This window comes from Halictus rubicundus, chromosome 15 (assembly GCF_050948215.1).
Source record: "Halictus rubicundus isolate RS-2024b chromosome 15, iyHalRubi1_principal, whole genome shotgun sequence".
In the NCBI taxonomy this organism is placed as follows: domain Eukaryota; kingdom Metazoa; phylum Arthropoda; class Insecta; order Hymenoptera; family Halictidae; genus Halictus; species Halictus rubicundus.
In genome coordinates, this window is record NC_135163.1 from 1,504,513 (window position 1) to 1,532,318 (window position 27,806).

A 27,806-nucleotide genomic window follows, 5' to 3' on the forward strand; every position below is an offset into this window, starting at 1 on the left:
GTTCAAACGGAATCAGGTTGAATCGGTGGCAAACAGGATGGCGGTTTCCACACACGCGCATACTCCTCCGGGGATTAAAGGTCGCGAAAGCGATTAAAATCGTGAAAGTCTAAGGAGGTACTCACTGTGGAACCTTGTCCCTCTCGTCGACAGGATCTGATGCAGTCGCTGCAGAGTGTCTTTGGTGGTTTTCTCGTGTTTGTTACGTGCCCTCTCCTGCAATCTCACCTCCATGTCCGCGGAGCAACAGACCTCTCCGCCGCTCCTCACGCTGCCGCATATTTTCAGTTCCTTTGCTGGAAAAACGAATGGAAAACGAGATTAAAACGAGCTCCACGCCGCGCCATGCCGCGCTGCACCGCCTCGGTTCTTTGCTCCACTACCTCGCGAGGGAAAATCAACCTTTGAATCTTTCCCCGACCAAGAATCTCAACGATCTCCTCTCTCCGCGTTTTCTTCTCTCCTTCCTTGAAACCAGTATAATACTTTTCACCATCCGACACGTTCACTTTTTTACTTTTGTCCTTGCTTTTGCTTAATATTATGCTGGTTTACCTCAAAGTTTAACGGGATCTGCTTGTGCAGCCGCGAGACGTTCGTTACTCGGTTTTCGGTCAGGTTTTAGAATTTCATTTGGATACAACATCTCGTTTGCCTAAAAATTATTATAGTCGATACAGTGAATTCTCGTTACGAGTCAGTTGCGCCGTTCTGGTGACTGACTCTTAGACGAAATCTCAGGTTGTCGCCGAGCGTCGCATTTGAAATACACAGGGCACGCTGGAAACCTAAGAGTCATATCCGTCTATAAGTAATGACTACTAAGCGATAGTGACAAGAAGACTGAGAAAATGTGGGTAGTTCCACTGACTCCAAATTGTAAGGTTGGCACTGACTCGTAATGAGAATTCACTGTAGTATTCCGTAGAAAAAGACGTAGTAAATCATTTTCTTATATACAACAGAAATAACCGAAGAACGTGGGAGTATTGCCTAATTTAAATTTTCATTCAATCAATATTTACTATTTTTTTCGCAATTCTTATCTTTAACCCTCAACGGACCAATGCCGCCACATACATAAGCGGCATGGCACTTTTACATACTGGGTCCGATGCCGCGTATATGTCAGCAAAAATCATTTTATTATTTTTATCACTCTTATCGTTGTCATATTTACATAATGAACTATAAATATTTTCGTTCCTATACTTGATATAAAAATGTTGAGTCCACAGTTTCTCTTCGTATGAAAACTAACTTGGACCTGGTGGGAAATAAACTTGAAATACTTCCGGACCGTTAAGGGTTAAATTTTTCATTTGCCTGCATACACGAATCGTTAACTTACTTTTCCAGTTCGACTGTACATCTAATATTTTTGGGGAGATTCGTGGGTTCGTTCCCCGTCGAAAACAAATAATAATATGAGTTTGTTCTTATTTTTCATTTATTCCGCATCGGGTGTGTTTTAGCTCCGGAGACCGTATAAACCCGCCCATAAAATTTTCAAAGTTTCTCGAGGAGCGAGTTTTAAACCGGACGGGGTGGTCGGTCTGGCGTCTGCTTCCCCGAAGGAAACCCGAGAGGGGCGGTAACGTTTATTTGTTCTCGAACGAATTGTGATTACGCGAAACTCCGAGGCGGCGCAGCTTCCGTAATTTACGACAGATCCGGCTAATTCGATTCTCCTTCCACCGTTTTCTTTCATCCGTTCTCCGTCGTTTCCGGGAAGCCGCGCAAATGGCTTTCCCAGCTCGGCGTCGCATCGCGTCGCGTCGCGTCGACGGTGGTGTTCGCGGCTCGCGATGATCTCGAAAAATTGATTCTCGCGTGGCCGACCACCGAACAAAGCCGCCGCCGTCGCCTCGTTCTCGTTCTCGTTCTCGTCGACGAAAATTCAATTTGCCCCGGCTAGATGAAAGTCTGCGAGGTCCTAGCCCACGGAATGGCGGGAAGTAACACGTTCTCGCGGAAAGATTAACCCAAAAATTAGGGGTTTTTCGCCACTTTTGAGTCCCTCGAATTTAGCTCTAATTTCTCCGTAAAGAAAAGAGTTTATGTCACGACATGAAACGGTGAAAATTTTCAACCGTGAAAGAGAGGACATCTCGAACTCGACGAACAAGAGGATCCGAGGACTGCGGGAGACAGCGCGACGGTTGCTTGATCCACTCGAGCGCGCTTAAAGAAGAAAACGATCGCTGGGACCGGCGACGAAACTTTCTCGAACCGCTCCGCTCCGCTCTGCTCTGCTCTGCTCCGCTTTGCTCTGCGCTGCTCACGTAAACGCAATCTACGGTAGTTTTGAGAATCGGCGGAGCGACAGCCAGTGTACACAAAGCCGAGGCCGGGGATCGGGAGTCGAGTTGTTTCCTTTCATTCACCGGAAATACATCTAACTTCGCCCCGTGCTATTTTCCAGACACTTTGCATCGGACAATGGGAAGAGAAAATGGAATTTCCTCGGGTGGATCGAGTAAAACCAATCGAGCCAGATACATCGGCAAACCTGTCGCTCTCACGACCGAACGAATCGCGAATATTTACTTTCGATCGATCGTAAACATTTTTCTGAGCACGATGGGTCTAGGATGGATTCTGCGTTGTCTTACACAAGAGACGCTCGAGGCGGTGTTCGGGGGCTGCGAGCGAAACTTTGGGAGCTGCGAAAACGGGATTAGAGCCGAAAATAATTAACGAAGCGATTGAGATCGGACGGATCGCCAGATACAGTGTTTACTGTATCTGAAATTAAATAGCAAATTATAGGGAATATGGAGGAATTTCAGCACTTACGAAATTTGGATTAATCAGTTAACTGCGTTCGACGTGTATACACGTCAATCCAAAACTCTACTACGGCGCGGTTAACGTTAATGAATTGTTAATTTCTTATCGAATAAAAATGTAATTCTTTCTCATTTTGCTTTACTTTTTTCGTAAAATTTATAATAGCGGCATTTGGCCTGCGTTCGACGTGTATACTCGTCATTGCTTGATTTTAATTCCGCGCACTGTGAGGGATTTTTAAAATTAACCCTTTGCACTCAAAGCTGTTATGACTCCAGAACGAAACATTTCTTCCGACCTAGAATATTTCCCTTCTATATATTTTTCTTTTCATGTTATACATACGAAAATGGTGCAATCTACTATCACAATACTAAAACGTTTAGTAATTTATTAAATACAAACAAATTTAATAATGTAAAAAATATTTTTAATAAAGATACAGCAATTTTTAGTGGCGCCTTACAGTCGCCATTCGAGTGCTGAGGGTTAAACTCCGCAGTTAACTGGTTAAATTAACCCTCGTACATTCCCGAGGGTGAAAAGTTGTTTCTTTTCGCTTCTTTTCTAAACAGTGCAAAACATCTTATTTCTTTCTGTTTACGTAGTAAGATGTGCCCTTTAAGATGGCGACCCGAATGAAACATGACTTTGTCGATGTTATTACACGATGGTGGTAGTAAATCAAGTATGCCACGCGAAAGGGAGAATCGAGACGAGACGTTGAAAGCAAAAGTATCAACAAACAAGACTTATGAACGGACTCGGACGCGGGGTGACATTTTCTGACCAAAGAACAACTTGTCTAAGAAAGTGTCTAAGAAAACAGGATTAGATCGGAAGGAAGCCGCTCAATTTAGTGGTGCGTCATGACAAGAGGGGTGGGGATGGGTCGATAACAAAAGTTAAATTCAGGAGCCGCACCCCTGGTCGAAAAAAGGAATTATGAGAAACGAGGCCGTCGATCTAGACGCTACACGCGGTTCTTGCTACTTACAATTAGTTACCGGCTTTCACCCCTTATCCGCCAATATTTCCCATAGCCGGCATGCTGTCTAAGCGAGCTAATTTCCAACCAATCGCAACTTCCCGTCAAACTGCCGTACCTCCGGCTCCGATTCGAGAGTCTGCCAGCCAGGCTCCCCTTTATTTCCATCCCCTCGCGGCTCGTTCTTCCTCAACTTTCAAACACGGCGTAAAAGTAATCCGTTTCCGCGGGATTGACCGTGTCGCCTGGGCTTTTCCCCCCCTGCCACCCCCAACTCCCATCCCTTTTCGTCTGTTTTCTCTTTTCCCGCAGCCACCCGTCCCGACATCGTCAGATCGATGCAAAGTATTAACGGGAAAAATATACGTTGTCGACCGATCGACCCGCTCGTGATTGCCCCCGCAAGTACATAATAATAATAATAACCATTGACTCGACCGAAGTTCTTTAACGCTTAACCCCTTGCTGAGCAATTTTCTTCGCCGTTACAATGATCGGAACTTCTGAAAAGAAACAGGGTGAACATTTGTAACGCGTTTCCTAAGCTTGTAACGTGGTGAGAAACAAGTAGTATAGATTTATCATAGCCAGACGAAAAGTGTATTCGTACGCTCACTGATCAACTGATGAGTTTTTTTTCGTGAACTTTAAAGGTACGTTTCAAATATTAACCCTTAACGGACCAATGCTGCCGAATAAGCGGCATGGCACTTTTACTTACTGGGTCCAATGCCGCGTATATGGCGGCAAAAATCAAATTTAAATCATCTTGTTATCCTATTACTCTGAATGTATACTAATAAATTTTCACTAAAATATAAATATTTTCCTTTCCATACTTGATATAAAAATGTTGAGTCCAGAGTTTCTAGCTTGGACCTGGTGGGAAGTAAACTTGAAATACTTCCGAACCGTTAAGGGTTAATTTAAATAGCAGAACAGTGATCGCCACGAACTCGTGATTTTCGTCCCACTTTTTTCGAAAAATCGACCACTGTGCGTTGTTTCCTCGCGCGAACCGAACGAACTTCAGATAAATTGCGCGAAAAATGGCGGGGCGGATGCAAAAAAAAAAAAAAAGGAAAAGGAAAACCAGACGCGAGGGAGGCGGATCGCGGAAGCTCGACGAGGCATTTGACGGACTACCATTGAAAGCCCCTTGCACCAGACAACGAGACACGACCCTCGTCGGCGGAGCTTTGCGACGCGCAAAGCCCGAAGAACATATATACACACGTATTCGCAGACAGTGACGCCGCGCGTCGCGACGCGCCGCGGTGCGCAGTTTGTTAGCGTCTTGACGTCGCTAAGACGCCGGGATTTCCGTCGCGACAAGCTTCCTTCCGTGTCGAGCTGCATTCACCAGCGACACCCCAGCGACAGGATACCGACCTGTTCTTCTTCCCCGCCCTGTTCGTGGTTGTCGTCTGCGGCCGTGGCAGGGTCGTTCAAGAGCCCAGCTAGCCAAAGAGTCCCGGGGAAAACGCGAGTGTCGCGATCCGATGAATATCTCCGACCGATAACCGACGACAGAGGGAAGCAGGGACTCGCGTATACCGAAATATAAAATACCGATATGCGACTGCATATCATGCTCCAAATGGTTGCCACTATCGGTATGCGCTACTAAGCATTCTTAAGGGGACCGGGATAGTCACGTGACTTTTGCAGAGTCAGCAGGTCGGTAACTGCTGTATAATTTCCATTCACAGCCTTCGGACACAGACTTAAGGGCTCGGGATAGTCATGTGACTTTTTAATTAATAATTTCCATTCACAGCCTTCAGACACAGACTTAAGATCCGTCTTGGTCTTGATCCGACGGATCTTAAGTCTGTGACTAAACTTGTCACGTTTTTTGATCTGTTTTATTGATATTATAAATTCTGACTTGCCAGAAACGTGCTTCAAGTTTTTCGCTTTATTTCGCAGAGAATCAAGACAAAATATAGCTCAATTTGTAGCTGGAGATATTTTCTAGCGCGCGCTACTCTCGATTTCATCCAGAAAAATCACCCAATTGCATAAAAATGCTTGCATTCCACGGCATGCATATCGTTAATTTTTGGCCTACTTCTATCGCTTATATTACCAAATATCTGCATAATCTCGTCAGCTCATGACCGGCGCGCGCTAGATTGAATCTTCCTCTTTCGAATGAGCCCTTTCCCAGCGACAAAATATTCTCATATAAGGACGAAAAGTTGAGGCACGTGAAACCATTTTTCGCCTATTTTGTCGGTAAGGTGGTCACTCTACCTTATCGCGAATCAAAGGAGTCACTTTGACTGCCAAACTAGAAACCTCAAAAATTCCATAAAATCAAAGTAAGTTATTGAATGAAATAAAAATGAACAATACAGTACAATGAATATATCAACGTAAAAATTCATTTTGAAACCTGGACAAATAATTCCGTCACTCACATATGGGTGACATGGCAGTCAACGTGTTAATTACACTTTTGGTGGTGTTTGTTAATGTTGATATAGGTGACAAATTTTTATAAAGACGCAAGGGCCTCGTATCAAGGATTTGCAAGTCCCAGAAATTATAAACATTGTCACAGAAAACACACGTGCTCAGAATCATCGGATACCACCCTCTAACCGTAAATTCCAAAACAAGCGAACGAGTTCGTAAAAATTCAGAAACTAGTTGAACGTTCCAAGGATAATTCTGACGCAAAAAGATACGTATACTGTTGACGCGGGAGAGAGAGAGAGAGAGAGGGAGAGAGAGAGAGAAGGTGGGGGATGGTAGAGAAAGAGACTCGTTCGAGTGTAAAAAATCGAGTGACGCATTTAACGGAAGCGAGCGCAGCGCGTTCGCTCGGGCTCCGGCTGGAAACCCCTGTCAAACGAAACGAAAGTAATTATTTCAAATGCGCGTGAACGAGTCGATTTCAGCGGGTCGCGCCTAATTTGTCGCCGTCGTTGCCGCCGCATCGTCGTTGATTTCCACGGGCGCTATATCTGTTGTACTATACGCATAACGAGGCTCGTATACGCGCGCCAATTCGAATCGAATCGAATGGGACTGTTCGCGCGTGAGCGCTATCGGAGAACGCCGTGCCTGCCGTGACAAAAACCGGAGGCGACATTGTTTTCCGCGCGTTTAACGTCTTGAGCGACGCTAAACATAGATCGGGGACCGGCGTGATCGATTCGTTCGATCGGCGCGCGCGGACGTTGTTCATCCGATAAGTTTCACGGTCGATCGGTCCCGGATTAATTCCGCCGCGAGTGGCTCCCGGCGTCGTTTTCACATATTTTTTTTTCCTTTTTTTTTTTTTTTTAGACGAAAGGTCAGTTTCCACACCGTGCGTCGCTATCGATCGTCTTGGAATTCATGCCATCCCTCCCCGAAAATAGATGCAAAACGAGATGACGACACGACGGGTCGACGTGAATATTTTATTCGACGCTCGACAAGCGCCGCGGCGGCCTGCGGGGCTGCGAGAGATCGATATAATCGGCGAAACGACCGATAATCGGAGAATTGCCGACGATCGGACGAGGATATGTATGTGTACGCGAGAGCGGCGGCGGCGGAATGCGATTTTCTGCGTGGCGGAAAGTCCCCGGCGAATTTTCGCCCCCTGCTGATAGTCGCTCGCGCCCGGACGCACGCTGGGAACGTAAAAGCCCGGACTAAATTCATAAATCTCTTAATGATACTTACATCTTTACGTACAAACGCGACAATTTTAAAGGCGATTTTAGTAATATTTCCTTGAGAAACTGAGGATGAGAAACTACCCTTAAAATACTACCCTCATAAGGGATGTTTCATGATATCGAAACAAGGCTTTGCTAGTTGATTTAGAAGGTAAATTTTAAACAAATAATATCATATTAATATCGCCTTAAAATGCAATAGTTAGCAATTTATTATAAGTGCACTGCGGATCTTTATGCATGTATAAAAAATTGAGAGTAGATAAAATTTGAAATTGTAGAAAAATTTTTACAATTTCAAATGTCAATGTACCATTTCTCATCTATTAAAATTAGCAAGTGAAGAAATCGATGCAGACAATTTTTATTTTACATAAAGATCCACAGTCTAATTGCAAGCAAAAGTTAAGATTTTCGTCTAGTTTGATGTATCTGCTTGTTCCTTTAGACTTCAAAGTTTTCTCAAGAAATTTGCGGTGACCAAAGAATCTGTAACCGAAATTTCATACATTTTGGAAGAAGCTGAAAATTTGAATTTAGCCCGGGTTTTTACTTTCGTGATCGTCGACGATCGAAACGAGCAACGATTCGAAAACGTTTCCGCCGGAGGATTTCATTCGACGCCCGGCAAAGCCACCCCTGCCGGGATACACCGGGAAGGGTTACACGATTCGATTAGAAGTCACCCCTCATCGGGAAGGCTTCACCGGTGACAGCCAGATGCGCCAATTTTCTAAAGGAAACGAGAATTCGATGGCGAGGCTGGACGACGTCTACGGGGCCGAGGGGGTAAGTGTACACGGTTGATTATCTGCGATACTATCACAGATACAAGACTGTTCTTTTCCAGGAAACAGCGTGTGACACAGGGTGCTCAAAAATATAGATGACAATCTAATAAACGAGGAAGATGAAGGTGTTAAGATTTTTTCAATTTAACTCTAAATGATCCAAACGTTCTAAAAAGAGGCAAAGAAACTTCAAATTCACATTTGAAGTTGCACTACGATACTAAAAATGACCGTCCAGTAATTTTGTTGGAGTTATAATTTAGGAGAGATCCCAGGATGCCATTGGAGGGTTAACGGTGTGGAGTTAAGGGGGAAACCTTGTGTAAAATGAAATTTTTGATAGGAAATTTCCTGAGGAATACGATAAAGAAAGTTAGAAAGTGATCAGAGATGTTCTTGTACGTTATTTTCGAAATAAAATGAACGGTTGTATTCGGCAGAGCGGCTCACGTAGTCGGGCTCTCGTCGGAAAGGCTCGTGTTTCTCGAAAAGAAGAAAAAACGGCTGAAGTACAACTTTTTGAGGAAGAGGAAGACCTGTTCTATGGCCCTGAAATCGTAGATTGGCAAAAAACCGCGGTAAGTTAAAATGAATTAAGATTTTTTTACGGTATAAACACGTTACTCAAACTTCGAATGCATTATCCTCGAAACGCAAAATTTCGCACGCCGTCCAACGTCGCTCAAAAACTGATTGCTCGATCTTTATGAAACCTGGTATATATATTCTATAAATAATTGGCCATAACATTACGCGATTCAACTTTTTAATTTTTTATTTAAAAGATTGTTATTAACAGAAAATCCGTTTTGTTTCAAAACTTCGCCATTGTTGCAATTTTGCAAATTTTAATACAAGAAAAATGTCATGTTGTGCGTATTTGCATAAACTAACGATTCCAATTTCATTGTTTTGTTTTAGATCATTTTTGTGCACTGTACGCTGCACGGCGCATATCCGGGATGCCATATTCAAGCCGCAATTGCACCATTTATATTAACGATTAAAATGTATAAAAAATATGTTTGTTTACATTATAACGTTACTAAATGATACCTCAAATTTTAAATCAATCTACGCATTACATTTAAAAAAAAAATTCTTGAAAAACAGGCCATTTACACAAGTTCCCCCTTAATCGATTTAACAAATGAGTGGCTCGCGGGACACTGCTTCTTAGTTTACCATCAAGAACGCTACATCGTTCGAAGAGGATGATACGGGCCCGATTCGGGCCCGCCCGTCGCGAGTAAAATGCAAACGATATCCGAAGCCGTTCCATCGGTCCCTCGCGAACAACCGGCTTCGAGATTCGCCGGAGGGAGCGTCGAAATGTTTGCATCGTCCGGAGGAAGAAGTTCCAGGGGCTGGCTCGATCAGGGGTGGTGAGACAGTCGGTGGTAAGCGGCGAGAAGGAAGAGAAGGAGAGAGAGAGAGAGAGAGAGAGAGAGAGAGAGAGAGAGCAGTCTTGCCAAAATTGAAAACAGGCGGGAAATTAATGGGAGTTCGGACGCGGTTGGCAAATATTTGCGTGGCAAGCGATTCCGGGGGCATTTCCATAAAGGTGAATCTCGGCGGTCGGTCCTCCGGTGGTTTGTTTTCCTTGGATCCACTTGGTTCGATTGGAAGAGGGAATTTTCTCCGGAGATAACTCGAGGGTGGAACATTCTGGGGTAGGGAGGTGGGGTCAACTTTCCGGCGTTTTACGAGCAGATCCGCGGCTCGAATGCCGACGCGGGAACGTTGTCCGCGGCGCGGTATGGCGCTTTGTCGATCGCGAAACGAGAACCTGACACACCGCGGCCGTTTGACGAGCCCGTGAAACGTCATTGTTCGCGGGAACGATTACACGAATTGTTTCCAACACGATAAAGCGTGAAACACCCCTGCGGCGTGCGAGAACGCGAGGAATAATGGGGTTTGAAAAGGGGCGAATCGGTCCGATCGTATCCGGAGTGAAACCGCACAGTGGCATCCGCGTCCATTCACGGCCGCGCCAAATATTCCCATGCAGCGGAATAAAGAACCGACCATTGGGAAATGCGCGCGTGAATCACACAGAGAAGACAGAGAGGGCCGCTAACGCCGAAAGAAAAACTGCGGGAAACGAGGAGGGAAACGACGGGAACCCGAGACCCGAGACCCGCGCCCGATGCGAGACGGTGAAACGGTTCGCGACCACCCCGCCGGCTAAACTATTTCTCTCTGCGGGTTATTCTTCCGTGCTTTCCATTATGTAGAATGATACCGCGCCCCCGTCCGCCCGTATAGAGGCGTACCCCAACGCACGCGTGCTTTTCAACCGTCGGCCATTACGGGATCCTGCCGCGAATCCCCATTAAATATTTACGAGCGAGCCGAATCGGCCCCGAGTGCCAGCTCCGGAACGTTGCACTCTTCTTCTCTTCGGTGTTTGCGAGGGATCAATCGCTGCATCGATGGAAACCGATCGTTGAACGCATCGCTGCGCCACTGCGCTGTCCTGCACGATCCCGAAAATTTCGGGATTCTCGAATCTATCGGGATTCCCGAATACACATATTAGGATTCTCGATTATTTTCGGGAATCCCTATATACAGTCTGTCCCACGAGCTCCGTCCACTTGAATATCTTGGTTATTTCAAACAATACGAGAAAATGTTACGTACAGAAGTTGTAGGGTTTAAAAATTACATAATATGGTATAAATGATATTATATAGAGGTCACCTTTGTTTTTTTAAATGGAATGTCCAATTTTTCATGCTCGATTTCGATAGATTGGCGTATTCCAAGTATAAAAATACTAAGGTGTATTTGTCCTAAAACTTACCGTTGCTGAGATATTTGACTGTTTTCATTCTATTACTTTCACTATAGAACGTATTCAAGGATATGCTCAGTGTCAGTTAGTGAACATAAGATAGTCGATATGAAATTTTCATTCGAAGAACAATTAGAAATGCTTCTAATTTATGGAGAAAGTAAGAGAAACGCAATTGTGGCTCGAAATTTGTACGGTGAAAGACATCCAAACCGCATATGTCCTTCGCACAAGATTTTTGAAAGATTGTGTACAAAATTAGAGAAACTGGAAGTCTCGCTGTTCATCAGATGAACCGTGACAAGCCTGTATGTAGTGATGAAGATAATGAAATTAATGTTGTTGCAATGGTACATCACAATCCTCATATCAGTGCACGTCAGATTCAGCGCGAATCTGAAGTCAGCAAAAGTAGTGCATCACGAATTCTCACTCGTCACAAATATCATCCGTACCACATTTGCTTTCACCAGAAATTACATGACATGGATTATGTAAATCGTGTTAGATTTTGTGGATGGGCTCAAGAGCAGCTACAAATCAATCTACTTTTTTTTCTCTTTAATACTATTTACCGATGAGGCGACTTTTACCAGCACTGGGCGTGTGAATTTACATAACACGCATCCTCACTGGCTACGAGAAATTGATCATCAAAGACGCTGGTCCATTAATGTGTGGTGTGGAATCATAGGGCAACAAATAATTGGGCCTTATTTCATTGACGGCACTTTTACTGGTCAAAAATATGGTACGTTCTTAAGAAATACATTGCCAAATTTATTAGGAAACGTGCCATTAAGCGTTCGTCAGATAATGTGACAAGTACCTCGAAAGGTGAGGAGTACACTTAATGAAATATTCCCATATCGATGGATAGAACGTGGTGGAACTATTTGCTGGCCAGCACGAAGTCCAGATTTAACACCCATAGATTTTTTCTTGCGGGGAACATTGAAAAATATTGTGTATCGAGATGTACCAACAACTCCTGAAGATATGAACCAACGAATTATCGCAACGTATGCTACAGTAGATGTTGTGTACGCGTTTTCTATTACTTGCTATAGTTAAACTCGCACTTCTATACTTCTGTGAGTGGACTGTATTAAATGATGATGAACCGGAGGATCAAGTATATATTATAGTTTATTACAAGAAACTGTAGGATCGAACCGACAAGATATTTACAAGAGTGACCTTTGCTTGTTAGTGCCAATGTTTCACTAGTTCAGAATCAAGAGAAATGCTGTCGTCCCGCCGCTCCGTCTTAGTATTTATGCCATACGCTGGGGCGTTTACAAAACTGAACTATGGAATTTGATTCGTTGGAAAAAGAGGGCGGAGTTGACAAATCATTAACCAGAATTTTTAGAGTGGGAGCAGGGGTCGTAAAAATAAATGGGAAATCCCGAATTTTCCTAACGGTCGTTCGAAGCGCATCTTCGAATGACCAACGCAGGTATGACTGTAATTTTTATGGTTCGGGCCTAAGACCCTGTGCTACATGCTAATAAAAAACTAAATCCTCGGCCGGCAACGGTTCCTCGAACACTATTGATTGTAACCGAAATTTCGCTACGCGACAGTAGACGCTCCAACAATGAGACGTGTAAGAGACGCAACAGTTCAAACACTACAACGTTGCATCGCTGCAGATGGCCGACATTTCGAACATTCTTCATGAAAACAGTCAAATATCTCAGCAACGATAAGTTTTAGGACAAATACACTTCAGTAGTTTTGTACTCAGAATACGCCAATCTATCGAAATCGACTCTAAAAAATTGGACACTCCATTTCAAAACAAAGGGGACCTCTATACAGGGTGGCCCACATAACTCTGAACAGCTCAATATCTCGAAAACTATGCCATCGATTTTAAAGTTCTTAGCCTTAAATTGCATGGAACTGAAGGGCCTTTCTGACTACATAAACGTGAAGTGGCCTCCCTTCCCCTTTAACGGGGGAGGGGAGGTACCTTTGTAATTTTAAATGGAACCCCCTATAAAATGTTACATATTTAGATTCTACCGGAAAAACAAGTCAATTTTGTCTGAAACATTTTCTTGTCAGATACTTCCATGATGAGATATAACAGTTTGAAGTTTCGAGTTGTAGGTACTTGAAGCGCTCGGAAATAGCGTTATGGAATTATACGCGCTTGAGTCCTTTGCTTATTCGTGAAGAAATAAAATGTACTTTAAATTAAATGTTCAAAATGTCCACCACGGGCTTGTAAACATTTATTTACTCGAAACATCAAAGTTGTTCTAACATTTTTTAACATTTCGGGAGTCACTGAAGCGCAAGCGTCACGTATTCTTTGTTTCATATCCTCTTTTGTCGTCGGTGGTTCAAACATAACTTTGTCCTTTACATATCCCCATAAGAAAAAATCTAATGGTGTTAGATCGGGGGATCGAGGAGGCCATTGACGAGATCCCCCACGACTTATCCATTTGTTCCCAAATTTTTCGTTCAAAAATTGCCTGGTGATGATTGCAAAATGTGGAGGAGCGCCGTCTTGTTGGAACCACATTTCTCTTCTAACGTGCACTGGCACATCTTCCAAAAGCGCAGGCAAATGATTTTTTAAGAAATCACAATAACTTGCAGATGTTACAGTTTCTTGAAAAAAATAAGGTCCAATCACAAAATCTCCTATTAGGCCACACCAAACATTTAAAGACCATCGATGTTGAAAGGGAACACATCGCATCCAATTTGGGTTTTCCACGGCCCAATAATGCCGATTATGTCTATTTACATGCCCTGAATTCATAAAAGTGGCCTCATCGGAAAAAAGTATTTTTCACAAAAAGTCGTTTTCCACAACACCCTGCAGCCGCTCACAAAATCTTACGCGGTGATCGTAATCTGCTATCGAAAGCTCTTGTGATAAAACCATGTGATATGGATGATACTTTTGCCGTTTCAAAATTCGTTGAATTGATGAACGACTAATATGTGATGTTTGTGCAAGTGTACGTTGACTAATATGAGGATTTAATGTAATTGCAGCAAGAATACTGGCACTATTATTTTCATTAGTGACAGCTTTACTAAGCCGCTTTTCTAAATTATGAAATGTTGCATGACATTTTTTGATCCCATAACGTTCAAAAAACATCACTGCTGCACGCCGATAATTTTGTTGGCATTCACCTAACGTTAATAACATATTCACTTCTGTGTCAAAAGTAGCCATAATCACAATGTTACTGCTTGAATAACAGCTCTAAACTGAAAACGTTTTCATAGACAAGTGAGTCAAACGCAAGAATTATAAATATTATTGTTTGTGTTTCTTCATGAATAAGCAAAGGACTCAAGGGCGTATAATTCCATAACGCTATTTCCGAGCGCTTCAAGTACCTACAACTCGAAGCTTCAAACTGTTATATCTCATCATGGAAGTATCTGACAAAAAAATGTTTCAGACAAAATTGACTTGTTTTTTCCGGTAGACTCTAAATATGTAACATTTTATAGGGGGTTCCATTTAAAATTACAAAGGTACCTCCCCTCCCCCGTTAAAGGGGAAGGGAGGTCACTTCACGTTTATGTAGTCAGAAAGGCCCTTCAGTTCCATGCAATTTAAGACTAAGAACTTTAAAATCGATGGCATAGTTTTCGAGATATTGAGCTGTTCAGAGTTATGTGGGCCACCCTGTATATTCTCTATGCCTCCACTTGCAAGAATATCATTTATACCATATTATGTAGTTTCCTAAACCCTACAACTTCTGGAAGTAACATTTTCTCGTGTTGTGTGAAATAACCAAGATATTCAGGTGGACAGAGCTCGTGGGAGACACTGTATGGATCCCGAAATTTTCGAGAACCCGACACGTCTCGACCCGTCCCGACCATTGGCTACCCATTTTCGTATTCTCGCACACCTCTAGTCAGCGCTTATGGAAACACGCGCACTTGCGACGAGAAATTTCTAACCCGTTATAGCGATACTCGCCTAGCTATTATCACTGGACATTTTGCGTCTTAGTGCGCCGCTCTCCTTCAGTCGCTTCATTCGCGAAGAGCCGAAGCAATAAGCTACATCGTTGCCGCTCAATAATTTACGTTAAAGTAAGTCACCGCGCAAATTCAGTTTTCAATTCGCACAATATGATTGCGCAATATTACCGATCATCCGGGGATACTGTGGTTGATACGCACGATCGATTCACGATATACCGTCGGAGTAATACACGTGAATCTCGATAGACGCATCCTCGGGGTTCGTTCTGTCTGCATCGCCGGGCTTTCCTTCGATCATCGAGCGCAAACGAGTTTCGTTTTTCAACCGGGGGAGTCGTGAAACTTCACAACTGCCTTCTTTCTTTCGCCGCCCCTGTCGCAGTTGCGCGACCCTCTACGTACACAGGGTGTTCGACGAATTTCTGCGACGCACAGTAATTTTCGTTTCCGCTCGAACCACGGACAGAGTAAGTTCGATGATTCAACCAATCGATACTCCCCCGGTGTATGTTATCTTCATGTGGTAGAAGCGTTCGCGACGACGAGAGGCGTCTCGTCAGCACCGGCTGACAGATTCGATGATCTATAAGAGGCAGATTGTTTCTACGGCGAATCAGAGGGGGTGAAACGCATCGAAAGTAAGGCGCGACACCGTGTATATTGGTCGCGCGTTCAACACGAGGGTCATGGTGTTTGCCAGCGCTTTTGCAGGGGTTCGGCGACGGGGCAGGTCGAATCTCGAGCCCCGTGAGCGTCGGGATTTCCCCTTTCTTCCCGCTGGCACAACTATCGCGATCGTTAATTTCGGTCCACCGGTGTTACCGCTTGTAGAACGTAACCGGTGGCAAACTCGCCGCTGTGCAACAACGGTACATAGTGTGTCGCGTTAGGCGGTCCGCTCTTTGTCACGGGCATAGGCTTTTCTCCGCGCGTCCCGAGCGATCGATAAAATCGTCCGCTCGCTCGCATCGGGCCGCTGCGACGCGACTAAAACGCTTCGAAACGGACTCGCAAAAGGTGGGATTTCCTGAACGCGTCACGCCGCTCTGCGTTTTCTAGTTACTTATACCCCATTCGCCAAACTTCGTCGAAAGTGCATCGAATCCGCGTGTATTCGCACGCGCGCGTCCGGACGCATTTCCATGGTGGTTACTCTTTCCTTCTCTTCTATTGTTTAACACGTCGCACGGTAGCGAATTCGGCCGAAGTCATGGACAAACAATGATGAAAAATTTTCACATGTATACAGGAGGGTTAACTACCGTGTACTGGCGGGCCTTTTTCGCAACTATACAAACTGATGTTGCACAGTATGATGCCGAGCTTCTTCTCAAACGTATTTCCGGAAGGTATTTCTTATAGACCTATTGGTTTTTCTATCGTTCTTAATGGAGATAAATTGATCTGCGATCTTAGATGCACGGATCTTATTCGAAGCAACTTTGTACACAAGTACAGTGAATTTTCTACATATGTCGTCGAGGCATGGCCGATAAATGTCGCGGAATTATCCCCACTACCGCGGGGTATAGGAGTAGGAGGCTACCGAGGAGTGTAAGATCGCGTGGATCAAAGAATAGTATCTCCTGGCCGATATACAGTAAGGAGCAAAACTGAACACACATACGACATTTTAACAAAAATAATTTTTTATGCAATATTTGTATGTAGAATACAAAAGAAACAAAATACTTGGTATTGTCTACAATCTTTTGGCTTTTCAAAACAAACTTAACATCTGTGATATTATTATTATTTCGCTTCATGCAATTTTTTTTCGTGTAGTCGGTTTTGCACCGCACTAAGATTCTCGGGATTAGGAACTGTAAACACAGATTTTGTAAACAACTTGGTAGTCCATCACGGTCAATGCCACGACCAGGAGTGCAGTAGTTATTAGTTTATCGTTGTCCATGCGTCAACACGCATCAATATAACATCATGAAGCAATTATCTAAAGATATGAAGAATAATATCATTTTCCAATTAAAATCGAGTTTATCAACGCGAGTAATTACTAGAAAATTGGTCGTCTATCGGGGAGTTGTACATAAGATACGGAAAAAATACTGTAGTAAAGTCCCTGCATCTTTTGGAGGCCGTCCAAAATTATTATCTTGTCAGGAGAAGAGAAGATTGACGAGATACATTACTTCAGAAATTACAACGACGGCATCAATGGCTGCAAAGTTATTCGAAAGCGATGTTGGAAAGAAAATTAGTAGGTGGACGGCTCGAAGGGCATTAACAGAAGCCAATTTTACAGCAATTGAGAAGAAAAAAAAACCTGCTCTATCAAAAAAGAATGTCAAGGCCCGTCTGAATTTTACAAGAAAATATTTAAGCTGGAATATAGAGCAATGGAAAAAAGTAATTTTTTCCGACGAATCTAAAATCAATCGATTTTCATCGGATGGAGGTTCTTGGTGTTGGAAGAAGCACAAGGCGAACCTCTTTTACAGCGTCATGTGAAGCAAACAATAAAATTTGGTGGTGGTTCACTTATGGTGTGGGGATGAATTACGTCGTACGGTGTAGGTTCACTACATCGAATAGGAGGTACGGTGAACCGGTACACGTATAAGGATATTTTAGAAAAAAATTTACTGGAAACAATTGAAAATATGCCGGTACAAGAGTGTGATGTCGTATTCCAACATGACAACGCTCCTGGGCATTGTGCGAAGAGCGTAAAGAATTGGCTGCAAACTCAACCATTTCAAACCATGGAATGGCCTGCTCAAAGTCCAGACATAAACCCGACTGAAAATGTCTGGGCATACTTAAAGATGAAGTTACAGAATAAATATAGTGCTCCCCCCAACAAGGATAACTGATTTGTGGCAAAGAGTGCAGGAACAGTGGTATTCTATTACACCAGAATATTGCCAAAATGTAGTATTAAGTATGCCTAAACGTATTCAGGCAATTATCAAGGTTAAAGGTTCATGGACAAAATATTAAGTGTACGAAAATCTGAAATGTTTACTCAAAATTAGTTGCGGTGCAAAACCGACTACACGAAAAAAAATTGTATGAAGCGAAATAATAATAATATCACAAATGTTAAGTTCGTTTTGAAAAGCCAAAAGATTGTAGATAATACCAAGTATTCTGTTTCGTTTGTATTCTACATGCAAATATTGAATAAAAAATTATTTTTGTTAAAATGTCGTATGTGTGTTCAGTTTTGCTCCTTACTGTATGTCCGCGGCTAGACCCGTGTTTTGGACATATATCGAGTAAACACTGTATACAAATAAATTGTGAAAGAGTGATTGTATCAGCTGTTACAGCATCGACGACAATGCTGCGAAAGTTCGATCGCCGAAGGTTGGCTGAATTTCCTTTCGGGCGTGCGGGTATTAATTTTGCCGAGAATCCGCGAACAGCGCGCGTTCATTTAGTGATCGGCGAAAGTGGTGAAGAGGTCGATTGTTCGCCGGGTCTGGCGAACGAGGAAAGCAAAGGAAAAGGGAGGAGGGGAAGTGGGGAGTGCGTCAACACACGCGCGGGTAGCCGTGAAAACTCAAACGAAAGTTCCGTGCTTGTCCCGTGGCGTCGCGACGCGCCGCGTCGCTTTGGGTCGACCGGGAGTCGCGGCGGCGTGCAACGGATTTAGGGTGTTTTAGGGCGAAGCTTAGAGAATGGGGTGAGAAGACGACATAGGGTTGCTAGGAGACACCCTCTTCCACATGTTATATTGCATTACCCTATGCGACTCGTAGGGGACGGTGAATTGGTTGCATGAGACCGAGACTCGTTTCCTTGCCATGCTTTCGAGGGTGTCTGCGTGGAACATGACAAACTACTCGTCCTCGGATACACACCATCTTTTCCTGACCTTTACCAGCCGCTCGATGACCGGAGATGTTCCGTTCCATTTCACTCGACTCTCTCTCTCTCTCTCTCTCTCTCTCTCTCTCTCTCTCTCTCTCTCTCTCTGACCTTCTTTTTTCTCGGTAGCTGATCGCTGTTTACCCCTAAGCGAGTCCCCGTCGAGCCTGTATCTTTCAACGTCGATCCGTGCGCGTATTTAACCTTCCATTAGGCAGATAATTTTAGACGCGAAAACACTGTTACGCCATCCGGCGCTTTCACTCGCTAATTCCTCTCTCGACATTCTATTGCAACCTTTATAGCGTGGCGATCGTTCCGTTTATTACGCTCCGAGGGCTCTATCAACCTGTACAGCGGTACGTGATCCCTTACACTAATCATCTACAGTGACAAATTATACTGATTTATTAACCCATTATATCTCGTTGTAAGCCGCATACTAATATTCTTCGGTCCAATTTCACTCTTACCCACGATGGGATAAACATACGCGTGTCATTCGGTTGTAAACATTGTCACGCGTTGTGTCAATCGTCTGGCATGACGCAATCACCTCGACGTTGATTGTCGATCGATTTGTTGCTAAGCGAAACGGATCGTGCACGGGCGGCCTTAACGAAAGAATTACATTTGAAGCGAATTCAATGCGTTTTCCAGCACACCTTACGTTCTTCTAAATGCGAGAGGGGTTACGGGTTAACCGTGCCTGCGACGCGGCTTTAGGGGTGGAAGGGGACAAAAACAGCTCTCGACCTGCCGAAACTGGCGGACGAACTCGAGAAGAGAAGCAACCCTGGCAGAAGCGGGCAAAAGGTGGTGAAGGGGCGCGGCGGCCAGGCTAACAGGTGGCCCATAAAACAGCGAAGCTTTCAATAAGCCTCTCGTAGCTCTCGGCGCTACCGCGTCGTCCGACACGATATTCGGGCTTCCGCATTAATTACCAAATCTTCCGAATTTTTTTCGCGCGATTGGCCGCCCGTTCGGCGATTTCTTCGTCGACGATGAAAGGCGAAAAATTTCATTCATCGGATAGCCGACATTCCGAAAGTTAACGGTACGACGAACCGTGGAACGCCGGAACGGTGGCGCCTGCGAGGCCGCCGTCGACTAGCATACTCGTAGATTCATTCGTATTCACGACGTGCCGGCGGCTTCGTAACCGAGTAGGAATCGGTTCTCGTAAAACAACAACCGGCGCGGCGGCGCGTGCGGAAATCATTATAATTTAGTTTCCGGCGCATGCGCGGCTTCGTATCTCTCTCTCTCTCTCTCTCTCTCTCTCTCTCTCTCTCTCTCGGTTGCCGAAACGGAAACCGTTCTGCTTGAAGAAATGCCGTCTTTGCACCTGTGTGCCGCCACGAGAACCGTGGAAATCGCGGGTCCCAAACGAAAACGAATGGAAAAAAGCGGGCCGGTTGATGAAACTATAATCTGGCTACCAACCCCTGGACATATGAGTCAACCTGGGATAATAAAAGAGATCGATTGGTTTAACATAAAAGTTCTGGGTTAAATGGACTGAATTTGCCTTATCATCGCAGTAACATGGAAACTATTTTCGATTTCAGTAAAGTCTGGTAACTGCTCGTGTTTTATACGGTTCTGAGAACTATAAATCAAGGATCATAACTGTTATAACTAGACTGCGGATTTTATGCATTTATGACAAAAATGGGTAACCACAATTTAAAGTAGAGGACATATTAAAAAGACTTAATAAAATTTGATATGATTTGATTTTGATTGAAATTTTTATTTTGCTCCTGCGTCTTGCAATCGATACAAACATTTTTTATTTTGCATAAAGACCCGCAGTCTAGTTTTAACCGAAGAGAAAAAAAAGTCATGGAATAATATGTATTTCATCGACTAAAATCGTATCGGTTACAAATAAGAATTATAAGTAACTGAAAACTTTTTCTCTTGTTGGTATATTTTATTGTTGAGAGAAATTCATTTCGATCAATTATAACAGTTATCAATGAGAGAAATTTATTTCGATCGCTAACAGCTAACAGTTATTGATGAAGGAAATTTGTAATAGTTATTATTAAATAGTACAACTTTCAAATGCTAGAATGCTACAATCATAACTTAATGTGACAAATATGAGTTTTTCCAAATTTTTTCCTGACAAATTACACCGCAAATCATCTAACGTTAATTTTAGAGCAGAAAAGGTTCGTTCAACGCTAACCTGAGTTGCGGACACAACGTGAATTATGCACGCTAATTTTGATAAACCCGGGAGGAGGCTATATTTCTGATTTTCCTAGTTAAAAACATTTTGAAAATTTTTTTTTCAGATTTTTTGTTGTTCTTAGGGTCTGTTGATTCGTCTTGTTGTACGAAACCTCCTCAATGAATTTCACAGGCTTGCTCCAACCGAAAAAGAGTAGACAACTCAGTAATTAAATAAGCAACTGTAATGAATTTTCTCATCAATAATTATTATGAACAAGTGGAAAGAAATTCGATCATCGATAACTGTTATGAGCGATCGAAATGGACTTCTCTCATCGATAACTGTTATGAGCGATTGAAATGAACTTCTCTCATTGATAACTGTTATGGGCGATCGAAATGAGCTTCTCTCAATGATAACTGTTATGAGCGATCGAAATGAACTTCTCTCATTGATAACTGTTATGAGTAGATATAGCGGATCTTTATGTAAAATAGAAATTTTCTACCTGAATTGCAACAAACTGGAGTGAATCAAGTTTATTTTCTTTCTTAATATGTTTAATTGGTTGAAAATCATATAACAGCACTTGTAAATTCTTCTAATGCTTTTGCTGTTTTAAATTACAGCTACACATTTTTGTTATAAATGCATCAAATCCGCAGTCTAGTTACGAGTGATCAAATTGAACTTCTCTCATTTGTAACTGTTATGAGTGATCGAAATGAGCTTCTCTCAATGATAACTGTTATGAGCGATCGAAATGAACTTCTGTCACCGATAACTGCTTTGAGCAATCGAAACAGTTTTTCTTCATCGATAACAGTTATCGAGAAGGATTCAATTTTTTGGTCACTAATAACTGTTATTTGTAAAGTATAAAAACCGATATTTTTTAATCATTTTGTTCTTCGAATTTTTTTATTTATATTGTGTGTAGATTATCTTAAATTTCAATAACAATCAACTTTTTATTAATGATTTTTATCGTTGACAATTTTAGAATAACTGCTATTTTTGGTCCGTGCTGTGAATGCATAAAATCCGCAACCAACTGGTAATAACGAGGCACAGCAGCGGCTCGAAAAATTTCAAGACGCGCAGACTGTAAACCTGAAACTAACCTAAGTCGTAAACACACGACCGGGACCTTATAATATCCTTTTAGTCCATAAACGCCCGGGAGTAGACATCCTCGGCAGCGCACAAGACTAGTCGAGGAAAATTTTCGTAGTCTTGTAACAGAATAAACGCATTACACGGTGGCGGTGCAATTTATCTGATTTGACCACGCTCGGCTGCGCTTTACGCTCTTCTCATTTCCGAATTAGAGGCGCGGACAAACAGCCCGAAGTACTGCATAAACGACACTAAATCTACTCGAAAGTAACGCGCGAAAGCCGAAAAGGGTCTCTGAATATTCATAGGGCCAGAAAGTGCCCGAGATAGTACGTCCTTGCGGCCGGAGAGTCAGCACGCTCTTCCGTCTTTGAAACTCTGATTTTATGGGATCCGATGGCTCCAAGTTTCAACCAAGATGGTGTGGGAGATCGCACCCGCATCTGAAGGTTCCGTTGAAAGCCGTGGATTTGATTACAGAATCACATTAAACGAACGACTAAGTGCAGAAAGAAGCAAACTTTCCAGAAACCGCAGAAAATGTACGAGTTCCTGGTTCACGATTGAAATTGCGCAAATGGCTAAACACGGAAAATAGGCCAAAAACTAATATTTTCCATTTTACCCAGTAACTACACAGTCGAGATGCAGGATTACAATTGTACACAATTCCGTTTTCTCGATGCCTTATCGAATGGTGCACTAACCTTTTAATCTGGTCCATTTTTTATCATTTTTTCCGGCTGTATACCCGTTCAGTCGTAAGTCAACCCTACTTGAAAACGGTGAATGATCTCCGTTGATCCTGACGATGGTCTTGCAGGACGCGCACCGACCCGTGCACGGAGAAAGAAAGAAAGGAGGAAAGAAAGAAACGAAGGGGTTCACAGGCGGAGGCGGTCGCTATGTTTAGAAAACGGACGTTGTTGTCTTTTGGTCAGTGCACCCGTGCCGGTTCGTGCGCGGATCTAAACTCGGAGCCCGACTACGGTAAACACAGACGTATTTTCCGCTTTATAAACTTTGCGCGAGGGTCCGACCGGCGCGGCGAGAAGCGCTTATTCGAAGGTGGGTGGAGATTCGATCCGACCCCTATCCTGCTGGAGGTCGGGAAGCTTTCGCTGCCAAGCCGCGACACTCACCCTCGCGACTCTTTCTGCAACTCTAACTCGAGTTACGCGTTCACTTGTTACTCGGGGATTGAAAACAGTTATAATATCGGTTTCGTGTCTCGAAACGGTTATGGATAGTCTGTCGGTTTTATGCATTCGTGCCGAAAATGGTGCCATTTAAACTTGTGAAAAGATTAAGAGAACTAACGAAAATTCGTAAAGAAAGTTATAAATGTTACCTCCTGTGTTTACTGTCACTCCAAATATATTACATTGGGATACGATACACATATTTAGTTGTACAGTGATTTCTCTATATATGTCGCCAAAGCCTGAGTGATAAACGTCGCGGAATTATCACCCACTATCGCTGGGTATACCATCTGATGATACATGACGCTGGCAAGACCCGTGTTGTTGACATATATCGAGAATTCACTGTACTATTAATAATTCTATCACTCATTTTTATACGATTGCTTGTAGTATTTTAATGTCATATTTACAAATTTTCAAAATTCAAATAACTACAATGTTAGCGCGTTATTAGGAAAGTCCAGCAGGAATACCTTGTATGTGACTAAGGGTTGATGAGTAAAAGGTTCAAAGGCATGATTCGGTATGGGTGAGTAAGCGGATCAGGAGTATGGTTCGGGACCGATGAGTAATTCCACGCGATAGATAGTGAGGAATTATTGAAGGATTTATCTCAAACCGAATCCTAAATATTATCTAGGTTAGAACGTGGAACACGTTACTCGGATATTTATTTGAACGGTATTCAACTTGAATATTTCTTTGATGCCATTTCACTTGGATATTTATTTGATCAGCGTTTTATTCGAAATATTTTCTCCACTCCCGTCTCTGTTACATTAGATGGCGGATGTATATGGGAAGGATGCTGGGAATTTAAAAATACGGTTGCGTCGGGAATGCAAGGGGCGACTGGAATCGAGTAGGACGTACGTCGGGAGGATAGGAAAGAAAGATTTGTGGCCGGCTGGTTATTTCACGGCGGAACATCTCGCCGAGGAGCGTTTTCGCGGGACCGTTCTGTCGAACACGTGCGAACGATCTTAATTTAATCGGCGATGGATAAACCGGGGTGGATTCGGGCGTCGCGTCGTCGTCGCGACATACGGGCGACGATGCCGGTGTGCCACGAGGGGGATTCGAACCGGCGAGGTTCGGTGAACCGATGGGGTCCAAGCGTTAATATTTCATCCTGTATCTTGAACGCCCTAGCGCCGAGCAAACACGCGCACGCGGACGCGGACGCGTACGCCCGTTGGCCAGAGTATATTTATTTTATTCGACCCTCGTATGCGAGTAACGAGCTCTCCGTCGCCTGAAAGTGTAATTTGGAACGGTCGCGCTCACGCTCGCGTACATGCGTCTGTGCGTTTCGCTGGCCGGGTCGAGGCTCGCCCTCTCTCGTTCTTAACGGGGTATTCTGATTCTTCGTTTTCAAACAATCGATTGCTTTTTTTTTGCTCTTTCTTCCAGCACAAGTGGCGTAGAACATGTGTGCGAAACGATTTGTTTGAATACGTAAATCTAACTTGCTTATAGACGTTTGAAGAATGGCAATTCGCGTTGGAAGATGAAAACGTCGGCAATTTCACGTCAAAATGCCGCCATTTTGTAAGTACAGTGATTTCTCTATACAGGGTGTTTCACCTAACTCGAGCATCTAAAATATCTCGCTTGTTTTTTATGATAGAAGAAAATTTCAGAGGAAAACATTAGTTGGTTCAGAGGAGCAAATGTTATGGTAGGCAAAAAAAATTGATCAAGGTTATGTTTTTTAAGATTTCAAGGTCATCGAAATTTTTTTAAATGGAATGATATATTTTTATTATCTTTATATGATAGCCGAGGTCAAGACGAATTCAACGACCTGTAATATTATGACCTTCACGCGACCTTGAGTAAGAAAAAATCCTTTGTTGTCACCACCGATTCCACAGCATACATTCATACTCCATCGACGCTGGTGCACAACTTGTCGAAGCCATTTCGGGTTTTCAGTGCACCAATAATGCCTATTATGTGTACTCAGTTGTCCATAGTTAGAAAGAGTAGCCTCGTCAATAAAGAGAATGTCATAAAAGAAATGTTCATTTCTTTGCATTTGCTGCAATACCCATGTACAAAAAGCAACATGATTCTCAAAATCGTTGCCATGAAGCTCCCGATATTAGGAAATATGATATGGATGAAATTTATGACGTTGAAATATTCGGCAATATTGGACACTTGCTTTGGAAATGCCTAAAGAACGTCCAATTTTTCGACAACTTGTAGTAGGTTTAATATTGACTGTAGCCAATACAAAAGTTTCGTTTTCTTTTCAGTGTATAATACTCCCTGTTTCTTAAAACAATTGAACTATGCGATCAAAACTTTGTCGAGAAGGGTGATTTCTCTCAGGGTATCTTTCTGCGTACAGTTGAGATGCTTGTACTGGGTTACTTTTAGCCTCACCATAAACTAAAATTATTTCTATCTTTTCTGCATCACTGTACACCATCGTTTTCAGAGAAGTAACGTTATCTTTCACAATCGAATAAATCCCGATGAATTCTTTAAACGTACTGACTAGAGTTACCGAAAGGAGAAAAATTTGTATCAGTGTTTACAATTTATTGTAAGCGCGTTTACAGTCATTAGTCAAACTTCAAGAACATTTCTTGAAGCCCTAGGGGGATCATGTCATCGTTTTTTCACTATTTACATCAAGTGCTCCACCTTTATGAATTTTTCATACTCAAGGTCACGTGAAGGTCATAATATTACAGGTCGTTGGATTCGTCTTGACCTCGGCTATCATATAGCGATAATAAAAATATATCATTCCACTTAAAAAAACTTCGATGACCTCGAAATTTCAAAAAATACAACCTTGAACAAATTTTTTTGCCTACCATAATATTTGCCCCTCTGAACCTACTAATGTTTTCCTCTGACATTTTTTACTATCATAAAAAACAAGCGAGACATTATAGATGCTCGAGTTAGGTGAAACACCCTGTATATGTCGCCAAGGCTTGGATGCTAAACGTCGCGGAATTATCCCCACTACCGCGGAGTATACCCCGTGAGGGGACTCGAAACACGAGAGGCCGAGGAGTGTAACCATAACACGACTCGGGTATGTCTCCTGGACGATACATGACGCCGGCAAGACCCGTGTTGTTGACAAATATCGAGAATTCACTGTAATCAAATGTTAATTCCTTTTGATTCGGACCATAACCGTCTGTTTCTGACAAGTAGAAGACCGGTATTATGGAAATCATCGGTCCATGTATTTCAAAACATACTCTATAGAAAAATATATAGCTCGTGTAATTTGCATTTTTTTTACCCAAACATAGTCACACGTTCGCTTCAAATATCAGTAAATATTTGTGGAAAATCCCAACGGAAAAGGTTCCATAGTTTTTCTGAAAAAATTCCAAACAATTCGTACGTATAGCCTCGTAAACCGGAATACAGAAAGGTTGTATCGACCGGCTGGAGGACGACAGATTGAAATGGGCGCGATAATGTTTTCCAACTTCCCAGGCAAGCAACCGAGTCGCAGAAGTTCCGAGCGCGCTACTCGTGAACAACGCGAAACGACTTAATTGCTCGACGAGTCGGATTATGCAAACGACGCGTCGCTTCTGCCCACGCTTGTTGCACCCGCTCGTCCCGAGGATTACACCGACGCGTTACATCCGATACTGGAAATCCGGGCCATCAAAATTTGGACGACAACGTTCTGTCGCAAAAACCTTGCGATCAACTTTTGAACTTCGGACAAGTTTCGTTTTCTTTAACCCTCGAACGGCGGTCTATTCTTAACGATGCTGCCTCCTACGCTCTCCAGCAGATGGACAATTAGACAACACCTTTCCGGTTACTACCTGACGTAAATACCTGACCTGTTACCGATCCGTAGATACAGGGTGTCCCGCATACCGTGGCCAACCGATTGGGAAGTAATTCTACACGAAAAAGTGAGTCGAAGAGAGAAAGACTAAAAAAAAAAGAGAGACGAAAACCGTTATCTCTAAGGTAGTACGGCCAAGTGGTACAGCCAGCTTTTGTCAAACTGTTGCATGATTGACGCGTGACAAATCTTCAAGTGCCAGACAATGGCTAACGGTCCCGCTGAGCGTGGGTCCCTTTTGGGGCCCAGTTACTCTCCAGTTCAGTTCGTAACACATTTTGCCCCGGTAACAGCGTGACGCGAAATGGCCATAAATTTGTAAAAGTATAGGCTTAACATGCGAAAGTTCATATCCGATAACCTTTGCCTGCGTGATCCACAGATAAACACATGGACATTTCACTTTGATAGTACAAAAGATTTTTTTCTCCCCGTATATACGTTATATTAATTCACAATCTCACGACTGCATTTCACAGGAACACAATCTACTGTATTTAACAATAGATCGAATGCGTTTCAAGTGTTCTAAACAAGTTCATAAAATGATATATCGAAACACGGTTGA

At 43.1% G+C, this 27,806-nt stretch overlaps 1 protein-coding gene across 1 annotated transcript in view; it reads right to left on the bottom strand.

Annotated features, from left to right (window-relative positions):
* Positions 1-27,806, bottom strand: part of Dlp (glypican dally-like) — a 143,155-nt gene that overhangs the window by 17,008 nt on the left and 98,341 nt on the right. The window contains exon 2 of the mRNA XM_076801026.1: positions 126-296. Within this exon, the coding sequence (XP_076657141.1) occupies positions 126-296 (171 nt within the window). The remainder of the gene's footprint in view (positions 1-125; positions 297-27,806) is intronic.